The following is a 25,205-nucleotide window of genomic DNA, read 5'->3' as shown; positions in this document are numbered from 1 at the left end:
ATCGTTTCTAATTTCCTTTCTCTCCCACTTTGCTCCTATTAGTTATAACAGAGATTCAGATCAGTTAACCAAGTGGTTGGAATCTTCTCAGCAAACTCTGAACTACTGGAAGGAGCAGTCCCTCAATGTGTCTCAGGACTTGGACACAATCAGAAGCAACATAAACAATTTTTTTGTAAGTTGTAATACAATATGCTCAGGTAATTGTTGGTTAGAAAAAAATATAGGGGGAAAATTAGGAGAGTTGATGTGATAGTTTCCATAATCATTTGTAGATAAGGGGTAAAACTTGGGCTAATAGCAGCTGCATTCTTCAAACTTAGAACTATTTGTTTATACTATTGGTTTATATGCTTATAATAATGATAAAGTATATTTTAAATTGACACTATAAAATATATATATATTTAAAACTTGCCCTGACATGGGGCATGTTTTACAAGTGTAGAAAATAACTCCCCTACCTGCCCCCTAAAACCTCACAGGATTATTAATTCATAAATGTTAGCTAATAAATATATGGTTTTAAATTGTTATACACAGAATTGATGTTTCTACTAAAATGTTATTGTTCTATTGTTTTAAGGGGCTTTTTTGAAGAAAAGAAAGCATTAATTTTGTGATATAAATTATACTTTGAGACCTTTTTGTCTTTTCCCTTAGTCTTTTCTCCATTTTTCATATTTTATAGCTAGTCTTACTCACTTTGATATTAAAATGTAAATATTTTAAAAATATACTTGGAAAAAACCTGTAAGTACCAGGAAAGTTTTCAGATATTTTAGTTAAAAATTTGTTGCGTTTAGTTCATTTAATATGAACTTTTAAAAAAAACGAACTTTGTGCTGTGTTCCATATTTTCTTTCTATAGTTGAAATGATGATTTGTCTATTTTTAAAAATATTAATCCATTAGATTATTAGCCACTCAAGGGGCAGGAACTCCATCTCTTTTGTTCCCCATCATATATCAAATGCCTGGAACAGTGCCTGAGACTTAGCAGGAAAATATGTGTGTGTGTGTGCGCGCATGTGTATATGCTCTCACATGTGAGCACATATACACATGCACACATACATACATACACATATAAATATTTACTATTTGAATTGAATTCAGTTATTTAGTTTTGGACTCTAACCAGTTATTCTGACTCTTAGTTACTCCATGCCATATTTATTTATTTATTTATATTTGTTTGTTTGTTTATTTGGCTGTATTGGGTCTTCGTTGCTGGGCGTGGGCTTTCTCTAGTCACGGTGAGCGGGGGGCTACTCTTCATTGCGTTGCGCGGGCTCCTCATTGCGGTGGCTTCTCTTGTTGCGGAGCACGGGCTCTAGGCGCACGGGCTTCAGTAGTTGTGGCTCGTGGGCTCTAGAGTGCAGGCTCAGTAGTTGCGGTGCAAGGGCTTAGTTGCTCTGTGGCATGTGGGATCTTCCCAGGCCAGGGTTCGAACCCATGTCACCTGCATTGGCAGGCGGATTCTTAACCACTGCTCCACCAGGGAAGTCCCTCCATGCCACATTTAAATTATAAAAGTTTCTAAACTTAAAAACTGTTTCCTTTTAGGAGTTTTCAAAGGAACTTGATGAAAAGTCCTCCTTGAAAACTTCAGTTCTAAGTACTGGGAACCAACTTCTTCACCTGAAAGAAGCTGATACGGCGACACTGAGAGCTTCTTTAGCACAGTTTGAACAAAAGTGGACAATGCTCATAACTCAACTTCCTGACATTCAAGAAAAACTTCACCAGGTAGCTATTTAAAGACCCAGCATTTGAATTAGCATTCACTTGTTAGCTCACAACTCTTTTAAAATCATTTCTCTGACTCAGTAATTTTCATTGACACCACCTATCTTTTCTCTGACACCACTGAATATAGGTCTTAATTACTGGACTCTCCTCCAGTGGGATCTTTCTTAAGAGAGAAATCAGGCTTAATTACTTTATTTCCCAGTTTATCTGCACCACTGTGTTAGTTTATGTGAAGGTCATTGTCATTGTTTTGGGGTCACTTATTCTGAGCTTGAATGTTGGGTTTGTTTTTGTGAGTAACCTGCATAATTATGCGGCAAGACCTTTTATCAAACCAGATATTATCTTTTTTTTTTTTTTTTTTTTTTTGTGGTATGCGGGCCTCTCACTGTTGCGGCCTCTCCCGTTGCGGAGCACAGGCTCCGGACGCGCAGGCTCAGCGGCCATGGCTCACGGGCCCAGCCGCTCCGCGGCATGTGGGATCTTCCCTGACCGGGGCACGAACCCGCATCCCCTGCATCGGCAGGCGGATTCTCAACCACTGCGCCACCAGGGAAGCCCGAACCAGATATTATCTTAAGTGATGCCCTGATTCATTTTGTTAACTGCAGGTAATTAAACGGAAATCATTTTGATTTTGCAGCTTCAGATGGAGAAATTGCCATCTCGTAAAGCAATAACAGAAATGATTAACTGGATGAACAATGTGGAACATCAAACTGCAGATGAAGACTCTGAGCATTCACTGAGTTCTGCATCTCAAGTTAAAAATCTTCTTCACAAGTACAAGGTAATCATACAAAAAAGCCAGAAGCCTTTTCATTAAATAAAGAAGGCAAGTCAGTTGGGAGGGAAATACTGAACAAAGAGACATGTAGGATATTATTTGGAAAAACTAATTCTAAGGGTGGGGAATGGGATGGTGGATGATTCTAGAGAGAGGAGTTAGTATACTTGCTCTTATTCTGCCCAGATTCCTTTGGTAGCTCCCATCACCACAGGACAGAATCCAAGCTTTTAACTGGCTCTGGCTCTTCATTTCCCCGCATAAACCCTGGACTCTGCCTGAACCAAATCCTTTGCTGTCCCTCCACCATTCCTGGTGGTCTCCTGCTCATGCTTTCGCTTTTGTACGTGCTGTACCTTTGGCCTGGAATTCCAGCGTCCCACTTTTAGCTGTAGGAATCTTCTTAGTCATCCTTCAAGAGTCAGTTCAAGTATCTTCTCATTTGGAAATCTACCCTGACTCTCCCAGCCAGATCAGTTTACTTTCCAGGATTAGGTGTCTCCATGGTGCTATCAATAGTTCCTGTCACCCAGTATTATAATTATTTTCTTACTTGCCTATCTCCCCACCTTGACTTAGCTTCTTGAGAGCAGGGGCTCCTCCTTTACCTCCCTGAAACAGCACACCAAGCCCAATACCTGGCATCCAATAGGTGTTAAGTAAATGTTCTTTGGATAAGAGAATGCGTAAGGAAAAGTTGATATCCTTCTACAAATAGATAGGAATGTGGCCTTCTCCACGATATTTGATTTCAAGTAGATTTAACTAACATTTAAGAAGCCACGCACAAACACTTATTGTGTGCCGGGCAAGGTGTTCACCACTAGGAACACAAAGGTGAATGAAGACTCCGGTCATTGCTTTCCAAGACCTCATAGGCTAATGGGCCTCTGGTAGGCAGAAGATGAATGGCTTAATCACAAAACATGGTATTAGCAAGGATTTCTTTTTTATATCCTATCCCATCCTAACTTCATTGAGTAGTACAATCTGTAGAGGATCTATGTGTATTTTTCTCACAGGTCCTAGTAACCTAGCACATAGTTTTACCCCTGGATGTCTCCTATGGAGGTGCTAGAACTTGCCAGAATAAACCCAACAAGTATCAGCCTTAACAGAAACATTCTTGGCCCTGGGAGGGTTTAGGATTGCTCTAGAACTTAAAGTCATCCAAACGGGGAGGCCTAGATGGTCCGCAGAGGAACAGAGAAGCTGCCTAAACTGGCAGAGCTCCTTAAAACTCCTTAAAGGTGTCCTGGGTTTTCTAGGAGAGTGTTAACTTCAGACTTCCCATCCTGTCATTTCCATGAGCCCACAGGATGGCTCTGAATTCCGGTGGAGCTCTCGGGAAGCCTCTCAAAGGAACCCTTTGTCAGACTCTGGGTCTTGATTTTGGTTCCTATGATGCAACTACCATACATGGTACCATCTTTGACTTTTCAGTCTGTTTGAAAGAGGTGAGTCTCTCTGTTCCCAGGACTGTGTAATTCCCCAAAAGACTCTCCACTCAAATAAAGCAGATGTGTGGTGTGGTTGGGGAAGGGTAGAACATAACTCCAGACAGGTGCCCCTTGATTAGTGGGTGGGAGCCTGGTGCCTGCTACAGTGCACCAAAGGAGAGGTCCAGTTCACCTACTTCATTTCAGGCTTTGGTGGTTTAATTTTGTTTTCTTTGTTCATTTTAGGAGTTTAGAATGGAAATGGACTATAAACAATGGATAGTTGACTTTGTTAACCAGTCATTACTTCAGTTAAGCACCTGTGATGTAGAAAGTAAGCGCTATGAGAGAACAGAGTTTGCAGAGCATCTCGGAGAGATGAACCGCCAGTGGCACCGGGTCCACGGAACACTGAATAGAAAGGTGAGCTCATGGTCACAGCTTGATGTATGATTTAGCCTTTGCAAAATACCACTTTCTGAAAAATTTTAAAAGACATTTGTGGGACCTCCCTTTTGGTCCAGTGGTTAAGACTCCACACTCCACTGCAGGGGGCATGGGTTCGATCCCTGGTCGGGGAACTAATATCCTGCATGCTGGATATTAGTTATCCTAATAATCATCTCAATTCTAGCCCCTTTTAAATCCTGTCCTCCATTGGTGCATATAACAGTTGGAAAGAGTTTTTATATTTCTTTGCGATTTCTTACTGAGAAGTTGACTTAGGCAAGTGAAGAGGAGAAATGTTATTTAAGAAGATGTCGAGTATTACATGAGGCTACTAAATGGTCAGAAGTTTTGACATTTTCTGTGAAAGCAGATGTTAAAAAGCAGCGAAACTATTTCAGCTTTAGAAAGATTATAAAAAGGAAGAAAAATGTATATGGCTTCTTGGTAGATTTTCATTCCATGACCAAAAAGCTTAAGGAAACGTATTCTTCGGAAAGTATTTAATATTTATATACAATAGTGAAAATTGGTTGATTTCTTTATTGTGTGGAGAATGCATACAAATAGATTCATACAGTTCAGATTTGAGTAGATGCATGGACAAAGAACATGAGCAGATAATTCACAAAAGAGGAAATTATAATTGACAAATAAATTTGGAAAGGTTACAGCTTTAATTGTCAGACATTTGAAATAAACATTAATAACATTATACACTTACTAAATTAGAAAAACTTAAGATAAAGATAAAAGCCCAAGGCTTTCACAGTCGTACATTGCAGATAATGGCTTACATACCCTTTTGGAAAGCATTCAGAAAGTTTCAAGAACCATAATAATCATCTTATCTCTTAACCCAGTAGTCCACTTCTTTTACATTTATCTTAAGTAGATAGTCCTTCAAAAAGGAGAAGATATGTGCACCAAGTGTTCAATTCAACATTATTTATTCTGGTGAAAAATGTAGACTGCCTGAACTTCGAACTCGAGAGAAATAATTAATCAAATTATATGGTGTCCATTTGATGAAATACTGGGCAGCCTTTTAAGTTAATACAAGTCATGACATAGAAAATGCCTATGACATATGAAAAGAAGTATAAAACATTATATATACTATGATAGTAACCTAATAAGCATTGTAAGCATTAGAAATGAGAAGAATCACAGACATTTAAAAAATAGTACTTTATTAAATTGATGCATTATTTGTGATATTCTTTATATTGACAGTTTTTAAGTGAGTATAATGTCTGGGGGAAAAAAATTTTCTTAAGCTTTACATATATCAATAGATGATGCAATGAAAAAAATATTGAGTGTTAGCAACATGATTTTGTTTTGTACAGATATTGTGGAACTCCAGAACAGCCAGCTTTCTTATCAGGCTAGCTTTCATTTCAAATGTTAGATTTTTTTTTTTAAAAAGGAGAAAATAATTCATATTTCCTGACTTATGAATCTTTATTCCAAAAGTTGTTGGGAAATCTTGTGCAAAACGGTAGAAATCTGAGAAGAAACAAAATTAATCCTATTAAAAATAACATATCACGACATTTACATTTTAAAGCATGTGGTTTAAAGTAAGAAAATGTTATTTTCTTCTTCATAACTGGTAGATACAACAATTAGAACAACTTTTGGAAAGTATCACTGAGAATGAAAACAAAATACAGATTCTGAACAACTGGATGGAGGCACAAGAGGAGAGACTGAACACTTTACAAAAACCTGAAAGTGTGATCTCGGTGCAGAAGACACTCCTGGATTGTCAGGTGAGAAGACACACAGCACCTGTGCAGCGTGGCTTGGTCGGGCTGTTAGTTACCACGCCTGCCCCAGGGAGCAGGGCAAGCTGCTGTAGTTTCTGAGGGTTCTCCTCACAGCCCCCAGGTACTTAACTTTCTTCTATAAAACAGATGTGTCCGTGTGTTTTACAGAATTGCAAAATGCTGTTTTTTAATGATAAACAGAAGTATTTTCATGGTTATTGTAGTTCTTAAGAGATTTGAATGCTACTCCTAAGAAAAAAGTGTTGGGAGTTCCCTGGCAGTCCAGTGGTTAGGATTCGGTGCTTTCAACTGCTGTGGCCTGGGTTCAGTCCCTGATTGGGGAACTAAGATCTCACAAGCCGCATGATGTGGCCAAAAAAAAAAAAAAAAAAAAAAAAAAAGTTCCATGGGAACTTTGATTTAGATGTTTTCCAGTTTTTGTGTTTTTATTAACTTCTCCAGTATTTACAAAATTACTCTGAAGTCTCCATGATGTTTAGTATTTCTTTCTGTTTCTTCAGAGGAAAATGATTTTATTTTACCTACTGTGTAATGTGTTCTCAAAGGACTACTTTTCCCTCAGAACCACTGTCTAAATCCCATTTGGGCTAGAGCATGTTGGCTGTGCCCTTTTTCGTTCAGTCATCATTTGCCAGGTCACTTGGTCTTTGAGGTGCCCTCACCCAAACGTGGGTTTACTCCTCCCCCCACACCGCCCTGATTGTGTCACCCCTGTTGAGAGCAGTTGCACTGTCCTAGAGCTGTAGATGGCACAGGTTACGTGGGTTCTGCACCGCCTACAGGAAGGCGTGGAGCTCCTCCCTGTTGGGGCTGGAAAGTCGGCTCAGACCCCGGTTCTACCTAGAAGGCTACAGAATGATACTGGATATAGTATACGGGCAGCAACACCTCCACAAGAGATCTTTTCAGATGGCCGTATCCTGTTTCTAACTACCCACTAGCCATTTCCATTTTAGAGTGTTTACAACCACCTCCTGACTGGAAGCTCAGTGCTATAGCACCCCCAGCCGGCCACCCTGCTTTCACCTGCGTGCTAAGTTACTCAGGCCTGGGATGTCATCACTATTTTCCAGATGGGAAAATGCAGACTTGGCACTTTGATGACTTAACGCTTGGTCCAACAGCCAGTACAGGGCAGATGTGGAATGGAGACTATATCTCCTAGACTCTTTCTACTATACCATGATGATAAGGACTTGCTACCTAGACTCTTCTAAAATCTAGAGCCATGTAATAATGGAAAGTATTGTAAAACCTCATACTGTAATATTGTAAATTCATATTACAAAATTTTACTGTAAAAATTGAATTGAGAGTGTGATATGATTAAAATGTCTTCTGTGTAATGTTATTAAATTATATACTCTATTAGCATTATTATTTGAAAAATGCAGACTCCTACCTCTTACCCCTTATTAATTGTTTTGTAATATTGTGCATATGAAAACCTTTTCCTCTTGGCCTTCCAGGATATAGAAAATCAAATTGCAATTAAATCCAAAGCATTGGATGAATTGAGGCAAAGTTACCTGACTTCAGAGAGTGGGACAATGCCATTGCTGGAAGATACAGCATCCAGAATTGATGAGTTATTTCAAAAGAAAAACAATGTTATCAACCAGGTACTAGAATTCATTTACAGTGTACATGATTTTACAGTGTACATGAATTTCATGTGTATTTCTCTCCACATATCCTTCTTTTATCTTATTTCTTGTTTAATAATGGACACTCGCTCCATACCAAAAACGGAAAAGTTGCTGTGAAAACTACTGGAGTGAAGTAGAGAAAAAAATTTCAGATCTCTCTTATTTTTTTTTTCCTTCACTGGATAATCAGAGGCAAAGCCACCAAATTCCCACATCCTTGGCAAGCTAGAAATCCACCTGGTTATCTTTGTTTTGTCTAATGTACTCACACACACAAAAATGTCTCCACCCCCAACCCGAAAGCCAACAGAGCATCTGGCGTTGTTTCTTGGCCAGATATACAGGAGCAGTTATGAAGAAGCAGCTCAGATTCCCCACACCCAGGGAGATGCCTCAGGGAGGCCGTGATCCTATCGCATGTAGCCTCTATTAAGCTAGAAGCATGGTCAGCATAGGGAAAACTCCAGAGGTGGGGAGAAACAGCATGTGGTGAGGAGAAAGCATAGAAGACTGTGGAAGACGTCCGGTAATTGTATGAAAGGCATGTCAAAGTCTGCATTTACCCCTTCTGGGAGGAAGAACACCAGAAGACAAAGGACAGGCATCCTCAGACACTGCAACTTTGACATTTCCCCACAAATGGAGGGAGAAATTGTAAATACTAACCTATTATAGGTGTGTCCATGTTTCCCAGAAAGTCTTTATTGTGGATTATTTGTCATCTACTAAAACCTACTTTCAACCATTTGTTCCAAGAGAGAATTGGGGATAACCCATGTAAATGAAATCCATAGGTGACCCTCAGCCTCATTCTTCCCCCAGGACTCAGGCAGAAAAGTCGGGGTGAACTTAACATAGCTGTGTGAGTCATTTGTTAACATATCTTTTGTGAGGCACTGTGCTCACTGCCAAGGGTGCAATGATCAGAAGATAAATGGTTCTTACCCTCAAGATGCTCACAGGCTGCAGGAGGATAGCTGCAGTAAAAAGACAGACAGTAACAAGTGTTGACAAGGATATGGAGACATCAAAACCGTCCTACACTGCTGAGAATCTTTGTGTATAGGTTTTTTTCTGAACATATGCTTTCAGTTCTCTTGGGCATATACCTAAGAGTAGAATTAGTGGGTCACATGGTAACTCTATACAGTATTTAACTTACTGAGAGACTGCCAAACTTTTCTACAGAAGCTGCACCACTTTACCTTTCCATCAGCAGTGTATGAGCATTCCAATTTTTCCATAGTCTCTCCAGTACTAGTTATTATCCAACTTTGATTATAGCCATCCTAGTGGATATGAAGTGGTATCTCATGGTTTTGATTTCTATTTCTCTAATGACTGTGGATGTTGAGTGTCTTTTCATATGCTTATTGACCATTTGTATATATTCTTTAGAGAGATGGTTATTCAATCCTTTGTCCATTTTTGAGTTTGGTTGTCTTTTTATTGTTGAGATATAAGTGTTCTTTACATAATATATAAAGATTTATATACTTGTATATTCTCAATCGTGTCAGAGATCATTTAAATGCTCCAATTTTCAACCTTTTATAATTATCAAGACACATTGAAGAATAAAATATGGCCACCATTGCATTTCCTCCTACTTTGCACTTGCCCATCATTTTGGCCAAACATGATGCTCTCCAAGTTTTGCTTGCTCTCCAGTAGTAACCAGACTTAAGTGCCAGGTAACACAGGTTAACACTTTACATTTATAATGCTTTACAGTTTCCAGAGCATTTTCACAGACACTATTTTCTTTATGTTTTCATTTATTATATCTGTTTTGTGGAGGAAGAAGTAGACTCAAGGGTTAAATAACTTGCCCAAGGTCAGAAAGCTAATAGAGTGTCACTGAAATGTATATTCTGAGATTCTGATTCCTCACTCAGTGTTTTTTATCCTGGGTTGTCCCTCTGTAGGCTGAACTCTCTCTGTGCTGATCCTTCTGGTCTCAGGGCCCTTTTCCATTCAGCTACTCTAAAACTTAGCTTTCTTTGATATTCTTGTTCATTGACCCACCCTTCTCTCCTTCAGTGAATCACTGAAGCTCACTCTCAAATTAAAATGCCTAAATTGGATACAGTGGTAGAGTCCTTAGGAGGGGGAAACAAAAAAGATGAGAGAGCCTCTTGTCGATGATTTCCTAAATATGTTTCTACTTTTTGTATAGGTCAATGAGCTCAAGACCTCCATGCAGTCTGTTTTACAGGAGTGGAAGATTTATGATAAACTCTATGATGAAGTGAATATGATGACGATTCGATTCTGGTACTGCATGGAACACAGCAAACCTGTGGTTTTATCATTAGAGGCCTTAAGATGCCAGGTGCAGAACCTTCAGGTATATTAACCAGATCTTGGCACAATGCATTATTGGCAGAAAATCTCCAATGGAAGAAAGCACAGGAATGAACACAATTACTGTTACGTTCTCCACAGAGAAACACAAAACAGTATTTTAAACAGCAGCATCAAAAGTATAACTTGAAATTTCCAAATGAATGACATGAACCAAATGAGTGAAACTTGGTACAAGTATACTGTGAATTTTTCTTCCTCTTTCATGTCCACATTATTTCACAATGTAAAGGTTTGGGTTTGGGGTGTTTTTTTTTTTTTTTTTAAGTATGCTATTTCAAGTGCTAGCCCCATGAAAGAATGCCTTCTCAGTTTTCTTCTTCACATTTCTGATAATTTATCCCTGTCCTATTAAAGTTTGAGTGTTAACATTATTGTGGTACAGCCGCAAGTGTTGACCAGCTGCTGCCTTCTTTGGACGAGGCTAGGCTGTTCTGCAACTGACATTCCTGCTCTGTCCTCCTAGACTCTTCAAGACGAAGCTGAGAGCAGTGAAGGGAGTTGGAAGAAACTCCAGGAGGTTATTGGAAAACTCAAAGATTACTGCCCCTCAGTTGCTGAAATAATTCAAGAGAAATGCCAAAATACTCACACAAGGTATACTTTAAGATGCAATTTGAATGGTAGAGCAGATATTTTTATCTTAATGACGTGTGACAAATGAAGGGACGTAGGCTGGGTGAAGCCTCCTTAATCATCTGAGATAACTGGTTTCATACTATTCTGGTCTCTCCTGCTTTGAAGGATCTCGTTCACGTTAAGATTTGACGTTGTGAAGGCTATTACATGCCTTGTACAACTGTTTTGTATAATCAATCTAGAAATGTCCTAAGTACAGCCCCAGTGTAGCCACGTTCAGTGGGCATAGGCTAAATGCCCAGTGCGATCCTCAAGGGCACCAAAATCAACAGGCAGAAACAGGCTAAGGGGTGGCCAGATGGGCAGTCTGTCTCACTGGAAACATTATAAGGTGGAAGTAAGGGGATGTTAGAATACCTCTCAGGAGATATTTGTGAGGTTGGGAGGAATTCTTTGATGAACTACTTATGATAGAAAACTCCTTCTAAGGAGTGTGGCCCTGGTTGATTGTGAGGCTTTTAGATAGCTGGATGGGATATGAAAGTTGGCCCAAAGCTGATTTGTTCCAGACAGTGATGAAGAGATCAAGCTCCCCTCAGTGGCCTTCTCCACCCTTCCTTCATGCAGATTCAGCCTCTCCTATAAACCAACTTTGAATATATGTTGAACAAGGGACACCGCATTTAGGTACCCTGCAGTGGTGTCCTCAGCCCTTGATCCAGTCCTTAGTGGAAGAGGGGGAGGAGGGAGGGTAGAGATAAACACAGACACGGATCTAATTTCACATACAGTAATGGGGGCCTCCCTCCAAACATACGGTGGTTCAGGTTGCTATTAAAGGGATTCAGTTGTCACCACTGCACATACACATTCAGTTGTTGGCACAAGAATATATCCGAAGGCGTATTGAAAAAGACTGAAGAAAATAGCACCAAAATGCCAACAGTAGTTATCTCTAGATTAATGAGATGTCAGGTGTTTTTTTTTAATTTTCTCTTTATAGACAGGTAGGTAGGTAGATGGGTAGACAATCTCAATATAGGTATGGATAGATTTAAACACACATGTTTTGTGGGGGGTTGTGAGCATATGTTGTATTTATAATTGGGGAAAATCTTGTTTAAAAACAGGTGGTTCTGAGATTTGTGAAATACAAAGAAGTAAAGCAATTATGCCATTTGTCACCTTTTTCGCCCACTTAGCAGGGTTGAGGATATTGTGAAACAAGCATTCTCATGTGTTTTGGGTGAGAATGTAAATATTATAATGCTTTCAGAAAGCAGTTTGAACATATACCCATAACCTTAAAAATATTTACATATTTATATTCTTTGACCCAATAATTCTCTAAGAAGTCTGATTTAAGACCAATATCTTGAAATACAGAAAAAAGCCTTTGAACAAAGTTGTATCTGAGCATTATTTTTGGAAGCAAAAATTGAAAATTATTCCAATATCCATACTAAGCTGGAATTTGGTAATTAAACAAAAAAAGACCATTTATAGACCATTATGTATAGCCATTTAAACTTAGGTTTACTTATTTTTTATTAATAACATGGGAAAATTTTTTGAAGTTAAATAGGAAAGAAAGGCAAGATATTACAGTCCATAGTATGGAATAAAAACAAAATTTTTAAATTTCTACTTTTCAATTTTAATACAATGAAAAATGTATTACAGAAAATAACTTCTTATTTTTCTTATTATTATGATTTTTAGTTTTTGTAGCAGTTTAACAGGGCATATAAATGAGAATCCAAAAAACAAATCATACAACCAATGAATGTGCCAGCACCACAAAATTAGCTAATTTTCATGGATGCAAAAATACTTTTAATATTTGCAATTGTTCATAACTTGGTGGTATCTACTCTAAAAGCGAGGTCTCTCACTAGGTTTCATCAACAGCTCTAGTTAAGTTCGCCTGGACTCCAGAGTTGATTTTTTAGCGTGGCCCCACTATGGAGACCAGCTATGTAAATCTGGGGCCTGGGTACTCTGCTGCTGCCTTCCCTCATATATTATGTGCTAGCATCCTTTGAGGGGTACACAATTTTCTCTTCTCATGTGACTAAGGTCAGTTTTACCAAGTGAGTAACTTTCTGATGCAAATTGGTCTAAGTAGAAAGAGAATACACAGGAATTAACTTTTCTCTAAAGAACAAATAAAATATTATCAAGTACCAGGTAATATCTGCCATTTTTTTCTCTCAATCCACAAAGAAATTAGTCCTACAACATACTGTATTTCTACAAAACATTAGCAAATTTAGAACATAATAGAAAATAAATACCCTTTGCTGAGAAGTAGGAAAATATATTGTTTTTTATTTCTACTTTTATATAAGGAACATGTTGCTTTTGTAATTAGAAAATAAATTTGACATAAGCACAATTTAAATAAGGCTTACTTAAAGACCCCCTCTATAAAATAGGAGGCCCTCCCATGTGGAGAAAGTTTCATCAGGCAAACAGTTCAGTACTTTCTTCACCTTTGCCTAAGAGACATTCATCATACAATAGATATTTCCTGCCAGTCACAAATTTTGCGGGTTTTGTTGAGAATTATAAAGTCAATGAACTATCCTAATTTGGAATTCTATTTATATATTAATGATGGCATTAATTTTGAAAAGACATTAACACATCTTCTTAATCTATCTGCTCTTAACTTATGGGTAGAGTGTGGGCACTGTGCTTTTGCTGCAAAGGAAAGGATGGATGGGGTTCCTGTTGTTCATGTTGCCCTGACAGGTGGACGCAGGTAAACCAAGACATTGCAGACCAGTTGCAGAGGGCCCAGAGCCCGCTACAGCTCTGGAAGGCATATGACAGTGCTCACGCTGAAGCTGCAGCAAGACTGGAGCAGCAGGAAGCAAAGTACCAACAGCTCGCAAACATCAACACATCTGGAAACAACCTGGCAGAGATCCTGCCTCCAGCCCTGCGGGACGTAAAGGTAGGCGTTAAGCCCATTGGGAAAACCAAGGCCAAGACAGCCTGACAGACAGAGCCATGACCCAGGGACTAGACAGACCACAGGGAGGGAGGAGTGGGTCAGGACAGGTGTGTGAGCAGACCATGTAGGACACAGGCAAGACAGGGACGTGTGGGGTTGGGAGAGCCAGGTGGTGGCTCAGAGGTGAGGGCCAGGCAGCAGGTAGCTGGGTCAGGGGCACCTGACACCACTTCCTTCCGAATCTCCCCTTTCACTCTAGCAGGTAAATCTCTAAAGCCAAAGCTTCATACAAAGTCTCCAATAAAAGCAGAAATATATCAGTTGAATGTGGTCATCTAAGAATAGTAGATGTTGAATCTCTTGATTTAGAAATAATCATGAATAATTATCTAAATAATCTAAATAATTATCTAATCTAAATGAATAATCATTTAGATTCACCACCATGTTAATAAGGCTTTTCTGTGGATATAATGATTTTTACACTATTATTTAAGAGTTGTATACTTTCCTCTGTGGTTTTATTCTATTATGTTAATGAATGCCTAGAAAGCAAATACTTTCTAGTTTTTAACTAGGTGACCAGATACATTTTGTATCTTTTAATACTATAGGTCAAATAAAGAAGTATTAACCAATTAAATTAGAGACAAGAATCCAACAGATATGAACCATATTTCTGATCAACTTCTATCTAATCTGTTGGCATTTAAAAAACAACAAAAACAGAAATTTCACACAGTTGCAGTATTTCTGGAGTAGCCCTAAAATCGTCTTGGTCAATGAAATTCTACACTCTCTGCAAATGAATCCATTTATGTCACAAAGTGTCAGGTAGAGGACAGGATTGGATTGATTCTTAAAATGCATTGAAGCAGATCCTTAAAGTGTTCACTGATTAGAAATATAAAACATAAGACTGTACCCAAGTCATCTCCAGTTTCTGTAAACTAGAAGCCCCAACTCTATTTATCTATCCATGGTTACTTTTAGCTCTGAACTGACAAATTTCAGAACAGCACCAGTGATTTCATATAAAGAAGGCTTAGCTTTTTTATCCCTTTAAAATAAACAGTAACAAAGAGCCACACCCACTATTTCAGGGCAGAAATTCTCCTAGATGTTGATGGAGTGGCATGAGTTGGGGGTTTTTGTTGGGAAAGGAGGAGGAAATGTTTTGCGATCACTTTTTTCTTCTCCAGGAGCTGCAGCATGATGTGCAGAAGACAAAAGAAGCCTTTCTCCGAGATTCCACTCTCCTGGATCGACTCCCACAGCCTGCAGAGCCCAACACCCACGTGCTCCTCTCTGGTCAAATGCACTCCCTCCAGAGGGCTTCCTACTTGGAAAAGATGCTGCTTATGAAAACAAATGAATTTAAGGTTCATCTTATTTTTCTATTCAAGTTGAAGTCTTGGACATTTGCACACTCCCTTCAATTCCTTATATCTTGCGAAGTGATAGTTATTAGTGCTTTGTGGGCTGCACCTTAGAGAAACCGCAGAATAAATATACCCTAAACATATCTACCGTTTGACATGATTCTTCAGTCATGTGATTCTTCAGTCACATGGGCAATGGGCAGATCTTAAGCATACATTTCTTCTTTATTGAACATGTTAAAGTGATATATTTCATGCACTGTTCAGCTCTCATAGTTATTTGAATTTCCAAGTGGGGTAATTGAGTCATAGAGTAGCTGCTTAAGGCACGGCCATTTGTTATGTATTTTATTCACTTTTTGAAAAGCCTTTAGTGCATGAACTATCAAAAAGCTGAATAGAAGGCCATGGGGCTCCAATATCACACAGCGGGGAAAAAATATTTAGCTAGCAGGATTCCTCTAGGTGCCCCTGTCAAGCAACTGATCTATTCATCCCTGTGAAGGCTTCATACTTTGCCAAAGGCACAAAGTGAGTATCAGGAGTGTTCTGGATTCAAGATAATGAACTGCTTAGGGCTGAAAACAGCTTGGACTTTTATCACAAGGCTGTGCTTGATTCTGTTATAGGTGCACATGAAAATTGTTTCTAATGAAAACTTCTCTTGTTCTAGTTTGTTCTATCACAGTTCAAGGATTTTGGGGACCAATTGGACTCTTTAAAAAGTCTCATTACGCATGAAGAAGAGAATTTGGATAAACTCTACCAGCAAGAAAAAGAAGGAAATCCTGACTTATTCCTGGTATTGCCAATATTTGTCATTCCTAAGGGCTCAGGTTCACCATAGAATAAAAAATAAGTGAATTACTGTCATCTATGTGCATCTTAACTCTTGAGCACAGTCATTGATATGCCATTCATTCTTGACCTGTTTTCCATAAGATCTAGAAAAGTATGACAACATAGGGATTTAAAAAAAATTTTTTTAAAATATTTATTTATTTTATTCATTTGGCTGTGGCAGGTCTTAGTTGTAGCACGCAGGATCTTTAGTTGCAGCATGAGGGCTCTTAGTTGTGGCATGTGGGATCTAGTTCCCTGACCAGTGATCGAACCCAGGGCCCCTGCATTGGGAGCACGGAGTCTTAACCACTGGACCACCAGGGAAATCCCATACACTTTAAATATATACAATTTATTTGTCGATTCTTTCTCTTTTTAAATTTTTTTTTTTTTTTTTTTTAATGCGGTATGCGGGCCTCTCACTGTTGCGGCCTCTCCCGCTGCGGAGCACAGGCTCCGGACGCATAGGCTCAGCGGCCATGGCTCACGGGCCTAGTCGCTCCGCGGCACGTGGGACCCTCCCGGACCAGGGCACGAACCCGCGCCCCCTGCATCGGCAGGCGGACCCCCAACCACTGCGCCACCAGGGAAGCCCCTAAATTTTTTAATTTTTATACCTTTTTAAAGGTTACTTTCCATTTACAGTTATTACAAAATATTGGCTATATTCCCCATGTTGTACAATACATCCTTGAGCCTATCTTATACCCAATAGTTTGTACCTCCTACTCCCCGACTCCTGTTTTGCCCCCTCAACTGGTAACAACTAGTTTTTTCTCTTCATCTGTGAGTCTACTTCTTTTTCGTTATATTCACTAGTTCGTTGTATTTTTTAGATTCCACGTGTAAGTGATATCATACAGTATTTATCTTTCTCTGTCTGCCTTATTTCACTTAGCACGATGCCCTCCAAATCCATCCATATTGCTGCAAATGGCAAAACTTTGTTCTTTTTTATGTCTGAGTTATAGTCCATTGTATATATGTACCACATCTTCTTTATCCACTCATCTTTTGATGGACACTTATGTTGCTTCCATATCTTGACAATTGTAAATAATGCTGCTACGAACATTGGGTTGCATGTATCTTTTCAAATTAGTGTTTTTGGTTGGTTTTGGATATCTACCCAGGAGTGGAATTGCTGGTTCATGAGATCTATTTTAGTAATATGCCTCAGTAATTTTAGTAGACTTTTAAATCTTGAAGTCTTTACTAGTTAGCTTCAGTGAACTAAAATAATCTAGCAGTTGGCTATTGAGATTAATTGAATTTTTCTGGTTAGTTGAAGATCAAAGAGTAAAATGCCCTATTAAATTAATGGTCTATTTTTTTTCTTCTTTATTACCTTAGTAAGTTTAGTATAGTTAACATAGATGAGTGGAAGAATTAAAGAATTCTGGATCTTGCAAACTCCTAAGGACCAGTATTCATAACCTAGATTGAGAGTCAGCAAACTATGGCACATGGTCTAAATGCAGCCCCTCACCTGGTTTTGTAAATAAAGTGTTACTGGCACAGCCATGCCCTTCCACCATTTACATACTGTCTATGGGAGTTTTCATGCTACAAGGGCAGAGTTGAATATTTGCAACAGAGATCATATGGGTCATAAAAGGCTAAAATATTTATGATCTCGCCCTTGACAGTAAAAGTTTGTTGACCCTGACCTAGACTATTGTGGCAGAGTTCTGTAGTGAGAACATGGATATGGTGAAGGATGTTTGCTTAATATATTGTTGTCCTAGAGGCTGTCCCTGGAATATTGTCTTAAAGATAAAATTTTGGTGAGTTTGCTTTCCTACGATTTCATCATAATATTGATGTGTAACTACCATGCTTTGCTAGGGTTATTTCAAGGATTGAATTTTCATTTTCTTTGTAAATAAACTGCATGTTCTGTCGAAGGTCAAGTTGTTGGCAGACTAAATGGGACCTGAAGGTCCAGAATGGGTCCTTTAAAAAAGAACGCTCATTTCCATCTTCTTCAAAGACAAAAATCTGAGATCACTTTCTATTTCCTGGGCTGTTTCAGTTCTGGCCATGTGTGCAGCTTGTTCTAGAAAAGGCACAGGATTGAGAGATCTGGGTTCAGGTCCGATTCTGACAGTAACTAGCTATTTGACTGTGGGCAAGTCATTTACCTATTTAGGCCCCAGCTTTCCCTCTTCTTTGAGATAAGGAAGGTCTGTAGGATTTCTGAAGCCTTTTCATAATCCAGATATCTTATTGACATCCAAAAATCTGGAATTTAATTTCTTTTTCACAGAATCATGTGCTGGCACTGACAGCCCAGTCACCTGATATTGAGCATTTGAATGAAGTAAGCCTCAAGCTCCCACTTAGTGACGTAGCTGTCAAGACATTACAAAATGTGAACCGGCAATGGATTCGGGCCACGGCGACAGCACTGGAACGCTGCAGGTCAGAGCCCTGCTCTCCCATTCTGTTTCAATTAAGGCAAAAATAACAGTTGAGCCCAGTAATGTCATTGTTATATGGCTCTGTTTTGTTTTTTTTTAAACCTTCATAGTGAACTTCAGGGGATTGGATTGAATCAAAAGTTTCTTTATTGCTGTGAAAAGTGGGTCCAGCTTTTGGAGAAGATAGAAGAAATACTCAAGGTCAACATTGCTGACAGCCTCCCTGCTCTCCTGGAACAGCAGAAAACGTATGAGGTAAATAAACCTGTGCTCTCTGCCACCTTGGACCCCTCACCCTGGGGCAGGACTCAGGGGAAGAGAGATTAAATAAAGTAAAATACAGAGAGTACCTATCAATCCTCAGTCCCTAAGCACAGAATGTATGTCTTTGAGCAAATTCAGTTGTTGGTTGATCATTTGTAAAATTCTCGCACATTTCATAAATTTCAAAATTTTGTTTTGCTGCTCTATTTTATTAATGACAGAACTCCTAGATTTTCTACAGTAGGTGGAAGCTTCTAGCACAACGTTGCTTTTGCATAATGCGAACACGATACCACTTTACCAAGAGCATGTTAAAATACTTCAAGTCATCTTTGCATTTTCACTGAATAGTTTTGTAAAGTATTGAAGCACCCGGTATAATGATAATTGTAGCATTAATAATTTCACAGAGGAGTTTCCCATTGCTTATGCTGTTGTATATTTGAGAGTACTCCTGGTGGTTATAGGCAGATCCTGCATTTCCAAAATGTTCATGATTAGTGCATTGTAACTTTTTAGTGTAACTGATTTAAGTCTGCATTGTTACATTAAGATCATCCACTGAAAATGAAATCTGTCCAGGCAAAGCTGGGTGACTTTGATAAGTTACCGAACATCTTAGTTTCCTCCTCTTCAAATGAGTCTGATAGTATTTACTTAAGTCGTAAGGTTGAGGAATAAGTGAGACAATGCATGTTTTACTCAGTGCCTAACAAATAGAAAAAGCCCAATAATGGGCCTTAGATGTAGTTATGATTAGACCTATTTGCTTCTAATTATATTCATAGGTGCTGTTGTGATGGTTAAGCATTTTTTGCAGTTAGCCTCAAATCTTTTGAAAATTAATCACCTCACATATCCTCTATGAGCTTAGATTTTATTAGGAAATTCACAAAAACAATTCCCATATTTTAATTCATATACAGATGTTAGAAGCTGAAGTTTCTATAAACCAGACAATTGCTGACTCTTATGTCACCCAGTGCTTACAACTCCTGGACACAGCAGAAATAGAGAAGAGGTAAGCTCTTTGGGACTCGTAATGGTTGTGGGTATGTGGAAAGCAATGCAGCCTGGCGGGCCATCCACCATGTGAATCTTGACCACAGCAGTGCCTGCGGCCATGTCGTTGGTAGACCACCATGGGGCCGGTCTTCTGACTTTATATTAGGATGGAGTCTTGCTTCATGGCCGTAAAAACATCAGGGGCCCTTTTCCCTGTGGTAGATGGGTGGGCTTAGCAGACCAGATGCTTTGCAAACACCCATCCACCTGGTACCATTAACTAAGTTTTTACCCCAAAGGATTTTTCTATAGTGTGTTTTCCTCTCTGCCTTCAGCCTCATGGTGTTTTGCTATTTAAAAAATAAATTTCAAAGTGCTGCTGTTCCCAGTAGGTAGCTGCGTCACAGTTGTGAAAGAAGAGACTTCTTTCTGTGCTGCGTACATGAGGTTGGGGTCTCCAGGGAGTTCCAGTCAGGCTGAGCAGAGCCCCTTAGGCAGCCTGGTGACAGTAACTGTACCTGCTTGCATAGCTGCTGAAATTGCCGACAGAGCCCGGAGGGGGCCTGGCCTTAAATGACCTCTCCAAATGTCTCCATAGGCATTATTTTCCTCCCCATGATCACCCATATACCTCTGAATCTTCTTTCAACATAACGAAGAAATATAAAACCCATTTTTCCTAGCTCTGAAGTAATAAAATCCAAGCCAATTTCAGGATGATTAACTAGTTTTGATCTGATCAGTACAGCAAAGTGTGACTTTTCCCATAATAAATAAAAGGCCTTATTTATCATGTGAAGGACGTTGTTTATCTGCGAAAGAAATAGTTGAGTAGTTGCAGAAAGCGTGCTCTTTATTGCTGAAATTATGTAGCATACAACCCACAAGTAATTGATAGCATTACAAGGGACCTACCTGTTCATCTGTTTCCCATTGATCCCATGTTTAGTTTTCCATAAAGCACTTGGCATAATCTGTGTTAAAAGAGCTTAAGTTTGTTTATGGCAGTGGTTGTCATGCATGCCAGCAAAATACTAGGCCATGTGCAATTATCTTGTAATAAACACCTTTCACCAACCCACACACTGCCCCTGCCCCAGCTCCAAGTTCCCCATCATGTTTACATTGAATGGCGCTCAGATTTAAAGAAGTTTTTTTTCCATGTAAACTGTGCACATAAATAGCAAATCTAAGTCCCTGTTACACATTGATAGCTATTTTTTCCTACATGTTGATTGTCAGAATTCTCTAACCATCTATTTTTCCCAAGACCGGAATTTGTTTGGAAGTTCACGAGGCTGAAGGAGCGGTGGCAGAGGGCTGCCCAGGGCGTTCGGCAGAGGAAGAGTGACATCGATGAGCTGGTGACGCAGTGGCAGTACTTCACCACCTCCGAGGGGGACTTGCTCCGCCTCCTCGCCTACACCAGCCACCTGCTGTCTGCAGTGAAGAGCCAGGACTGCTACAGCCTCCACCAAACCAGAAGTCTGATCCATGAGCTGAAGGTAGGACATGCACAGCAGCAGTGTGGGAACTACAGGGTGCTCTTTATTTGGAAGATGTTCCGTTCACCTCAGTTTTTGTGTTTTCTGTGACGTTCAAGTGCGCTTTCTGCAATGGGGAGGCCAGCAGGTCATGGGGACCCTACGCAGCCTTATCCTTAGCCTCGTGGGGTCAGAAACCCAATCTTATCCATTCACCCAGAAATAGTGAAGATCTCTTGGGCTGTGGGAGTAGAGATGGACTGGAGATGGGTAGGTAGAGTGGGGAAGTTTGGGGTGACAGACTTTTAAAGCGCTGACTAATGTATAAATGACTACCACAAAGTAGTAATTTACAGTGGGACTCCTGCTTACTCTTGAAGGGTGAATTCATTTAGACAACGACATTTCCAATCAGAAAGTTGCTTGATGGGCACAGGACTAGAGTAATTAGTTGGCAGTTCCCAGAGCATGATGCATTGAGCTATCGAACCACACTTCAGTGTAGAGGGACAGCTAAACAAAACAGCACCCTTCTGAAATCCTTTGCTTGCCTCATTCATTTATCTAGGCCTCAGATATTAACTGAGCATCTGGTCTTTGCTGGTCACTGTTCTAAGTGCTGGGTATACGGTGTGGACCAAGAGAAGACCTCTGCTCCCGTGGGGGCAATCAGACAAATCAATAAACAAGAAAATACTGATTTGTCTGATTGGTGGGGGAAATCAGACAAATCAAAAAATAAAGGAAATATCAGATTGCAACATGGCACATGTAGGTCATTAAAACAGGGCCGGTGATGGAGAGGCTGGGTGACTGCTTTAGATTGGGTCATCTCTGGGGAGGCAACATTTAAACTGGAACCTGAATGACAAGAAGAAGCCAGCTGTGCAAAGATCTAGGGGGAGAGCCTTCAGACAGAGGGAAGAGTTTTCCCGAGTCCCCAAGATGGGAACAAGTTTAGCAAAGCAGAGGAAGAAAGAAGGCTCGTGTGACGAGTGTAGCCAGTGAGACAGCAGTGATGGAAAATGGACTTGATAGGCAGTCAGGGAGGAGCATTTTGGAGGGAGGTGAGGTAGCTGGATGACAGTCTGGATAATAGGAAGCTGTTGAAGTTGGAAGAGGAAGCAGCTTCATACGATTTGTATTTTTTAAATGTCCTCTGGCTGCTCTGAGGAAGATGGTTTGGGAGTTGGTGGGGATCAGAGAAGAAGCAGGAATGCCAGTGTACTACTTCTTTATTGCCACATCACAACAAACATTTCTTATTCTCTCTCACAGTTCTGGAGGTTGTCAGGGCTGTTAGGTGGCTCTTGCAGGGGGCTCTCAGGCAGTTCCGGTCAGATGACGGCTGAGGCTGGACTCATCTGAAGGCTTCCTCACTTTCATGTCTAGTACTTGAGCTGGAAAGGCTCAGACAGCCAGGAACTGGAGCAGCTGGGGCTCCTTGGGCTTTGTTCCCTGTGGGCTCTCCACTTGGAGGCTTTCGGTAGCCAGACTCCTTACATGGCAGCTCATGGCTTCAAAGGTGCATGTCCCAAGAAAGATAGATCCAGAGAGAACCTGTATTGCCTTTTTAGACCTAGCCTCAGACGTCAGCCACTTCCACCGTCCTCTATTAATCAAGGCCATCACGCATGCCCACGTGGGTTCAGAGGAGGGGGGAGAGGGAAGGTTCTAGAAGAGCATGTGGGGATGGTAATATTGTGGCCATTTTGTGAAAAATCCAGTCTGCCATAGCTCGTTAGGCTATTTCAGTGGTCTTGGGTAGTTTTTAGGATGGATAAGACAAAGGTGATCACAGTGAAGGTAAAAAGACTATGTTTGTAGGTGGGGTTTACAAGACTTGCTTATGATTTGGATGTGGCAGGTAAATAAAAATCTAAATCCAGATGACTCTAGGTTTGGGGTTGAGCATCTTGGTGAATAATGTGCTGTTGACCAAGTCAGGGGAGACTGGACAAGAACCAGGTCTTTTGATGAGTTCATTTTGAAATGCCTAACAGACATCTATCACAGTGGCTGTGTTGAGCAGTACTGCATATTAGAAGGACAAGTGTGGAGGGGCAGTGTGTTCCTTGAATTGCAGTTTTTCTTGTGTGTTTCTCCTTTGCATTTGGGTTATCCTGAGTATTCTCAGAAATATCTTTATAAATCAATGGTCTGTTGATTTTTTTTAATATCAGCTTCCATTTTGGAAAATGCCCATATTATGTCTCCCTTGAGAAATTTGAAAATAAAGGAAATCATATATGCAGCAGAAATAAAAGCTATTTAATTTTTTCTCCTGAAACCAAATGCTTTTGGAAATATAAAGTTTTTACTTCATTTTTGTATTATAAATACCTAGTTTCAGTCCCTTTTAAAGAAAAGACTATGTGATATCCAAATGGAATTTTTTAAAGCTATTGCTTAAGTATAAACACTGATGTGTATATTTATGTGCTTAAGTGTCTATTTTTATATTTTTTTACCTTTTTTATTCTCTCCTTTTAAATTTGTTTAGCATAATGTGCACATTCTAACCTTGTGGGTTGGGAGCAGCCTGACTCTTTATACCATAATGGTAATGTGTATTTGCTCTTCTTAATATCGGATCTAATACTCCAGTCATTTTCTTAATACTCTTGGATTCATTTATCTAGTAGGCTTTTATTCTGTGAAGTATATTTTTAATTTCTCTATACTTCTAATCATTATACTAAAATCTTATCTCTTACCAACCCTTGGAAATTATTTTAAGAACACATCATTTGGTAGTATGCTGTCTACTCAATAAAAATATTAGCCTTTGATGTGAATGAGTGTGTATGTATGTGTGTGTGTGTTCTAACAAGATTTGTCTAATTTATATCTAGTTTAACATTTAAGAGAAGCTCTGAAGGAGATACACACAAATGCATGCAGAGAGTCACATTTTGATCACATCAGAGGCTTAAGCAAATTACTTTTTTTTTTTTTTTTAAGAATAAAGAAATTCATTTCCAGAGGTGGCAGACAACCTATGCATTAACCTTGGAAGCTGGGGGCAAGTTACTGAACACAACTCACCTGGAAACTAAAGAGTCAATTGACAAAAGAATCAGTCAACTTCAGGACAACTGGAAGGACACAAAACTCCAACTAGGAGAGATGATTAAACAGTTCCAGAGCACTGCAGAGGTAAACTCACCATTTACTTTTCTGTTCATGATATTCAAATGCAGTACACAGAGTTTTTGTTTGCTGTATGAAGATGGGAATGATTTTAGGAAATCACAATATTATGGGTTTTCCAAGGGACATTGAGTCCTACTAATCCACAAATCATGGTAGTTACTTAATGTAAAATAATAATATAACAGGGCTTCCCTGGTGGTGCAGTGGTTGAGAATCCGCCTGCCGATGCAGGGGACACGGGTTCGTGCCCCGGTCTGGGAAGATCTCACATGCCGCGGAGCGGCTAAGCCCCTGAGCCATGGCCGTTGAGCCTGCGCGTCCGGAGCCTGTGCTCTGCAACGGGAGAGGCCACAACAGTGAGAGGCCCGCCTAGCACAAGAAAAAAAAAAAAAATAATAATAATAATAATATAACATTGGAAAAGCTCAATGTTAACATCTAAATACTTGAGGTACTATTTTATATTTACCTTTATGAAACAGGAAACTAATTCATGTTCAATGGAAGTTCAATACCCAAAGCTAACATTCCACATATGGTCTGTCTTTGGGTATGGTATATGAAAATAAACACAGTGATACTTCATCTTTCTGCTGTCTTCAAAGAATACACTTTTCCATGTAACTGAATTTCCCAAGTAATTTATGATTATACCTTTAAGAACCAAAATGCTTTCTTTTGAGTAATTATTAGGAAAATCATTAATATTTTATTAAGCTAAAATATCTCAAGTTGTTCTCAAGGACTCTGAGCTGCTTTGAACCTAGCCCCTGCACTGCTATGCTTTTTGAGTTCTTATGTGGTTTTTATTGTTTGTCTTTCTTTCTATTTAATTTTAAGCTGTCTATTTTTACTTTTTATTTCTCT

General features: G+C 39.5%; 1 protein-coding gene across 10 annotated transcripts in view; it reads left to right on the top strand.

The window, feature by feature from the left end:
* The window catches only part of SYNE2 (spectrin repeat containing nuclear envelope protein 2), a 324,338-nt gene that overhangs the window by 246,777 nt on the left and 52,356 nt on the right, over positions 1 to 25,205 (top strand). For all 10 annotated transcript variants that reach the window (XM_067028349.1, XM_067028348.1, XM_067028354.1 and 7 more), the window contains 16 exons: positions 43 to 175; positions 1,570 to 1,752; positions 2,399 to 2,545; positions 4,228 to 4,404; positions 6,051 to 6,206; positions 7,694 to 7,846; positions 10,053 to 10,223; positions 10,707 to 10,837; positions 13,577 to 13,781; positions 14,984 to 15,163; positions 15,837 to 15,965; positions 18,276 to 18,430; positions 18,540 to 18,684; positions 19,620 to 19,714; positions 20,969 to 21,203; positions 24,147 to 24,341. In XM_067028349.1, the coding sequence (XP_066884450.1) occupies positions 43 to 175; positions 1,570 to 1,752; positions 2,399 to 2,545; positions 4,228 to 4,404; positions 6,051 to 6,206; positions 7,694 to 7,846; positions 10,053 to 10,223; positions 10,707 to 10,837; positions 13,577 to 13,781; positions 14,984 to 15,163; positions 15,837 to 15,965; positions 18,276 to 18,430; positions 18,540 to 18,684; positions 19,620 to 19,714; positions 20,969 to 21,203; positions 24,147 to 24,341 (2,590 nt within the window). The remainder of the gene's footprint in view (positions 1 to 42; positions 176 to 1,569; positions 1,753 to 2,398; positions 2,546 to 4,227; positions 4,405 to 6,050; positions 6,207 to 7,693; positions 7,847 to 10,052; positions 10,224 to 10,706; positions 10,838 to 13,576; positions 13,782 to 14,983; positions 15,164 to 15,836; positions 15,966 to 18,275; positions 18,431 to 18,539; positions 18,685 to 19,619; positions 19,715 to 20,968; positions 21,204 to 24,146; positions 24,342 to 25,205) is intronic.

This window comes from Kogia breviceps, chromosome 3 (assembly GCF_026419965.1).
Source record: "Kogia breviceps isolate mKogBre1 chromosome 3, mKogBre1 haplotype 1, whole genome shotgun sequence".
Taxonomy (NCBI): domain Eukaryota; kingdom Metazoa; phylum Chordata; class Mammalia; order Artiodactyla; family Physeteridae; genus Kogia; species Kogia breviceps.
Note: the sequence above shows the minus strand (reverse complement) of the source record. Positions and strands in the feature narration are given on the sequence as shown.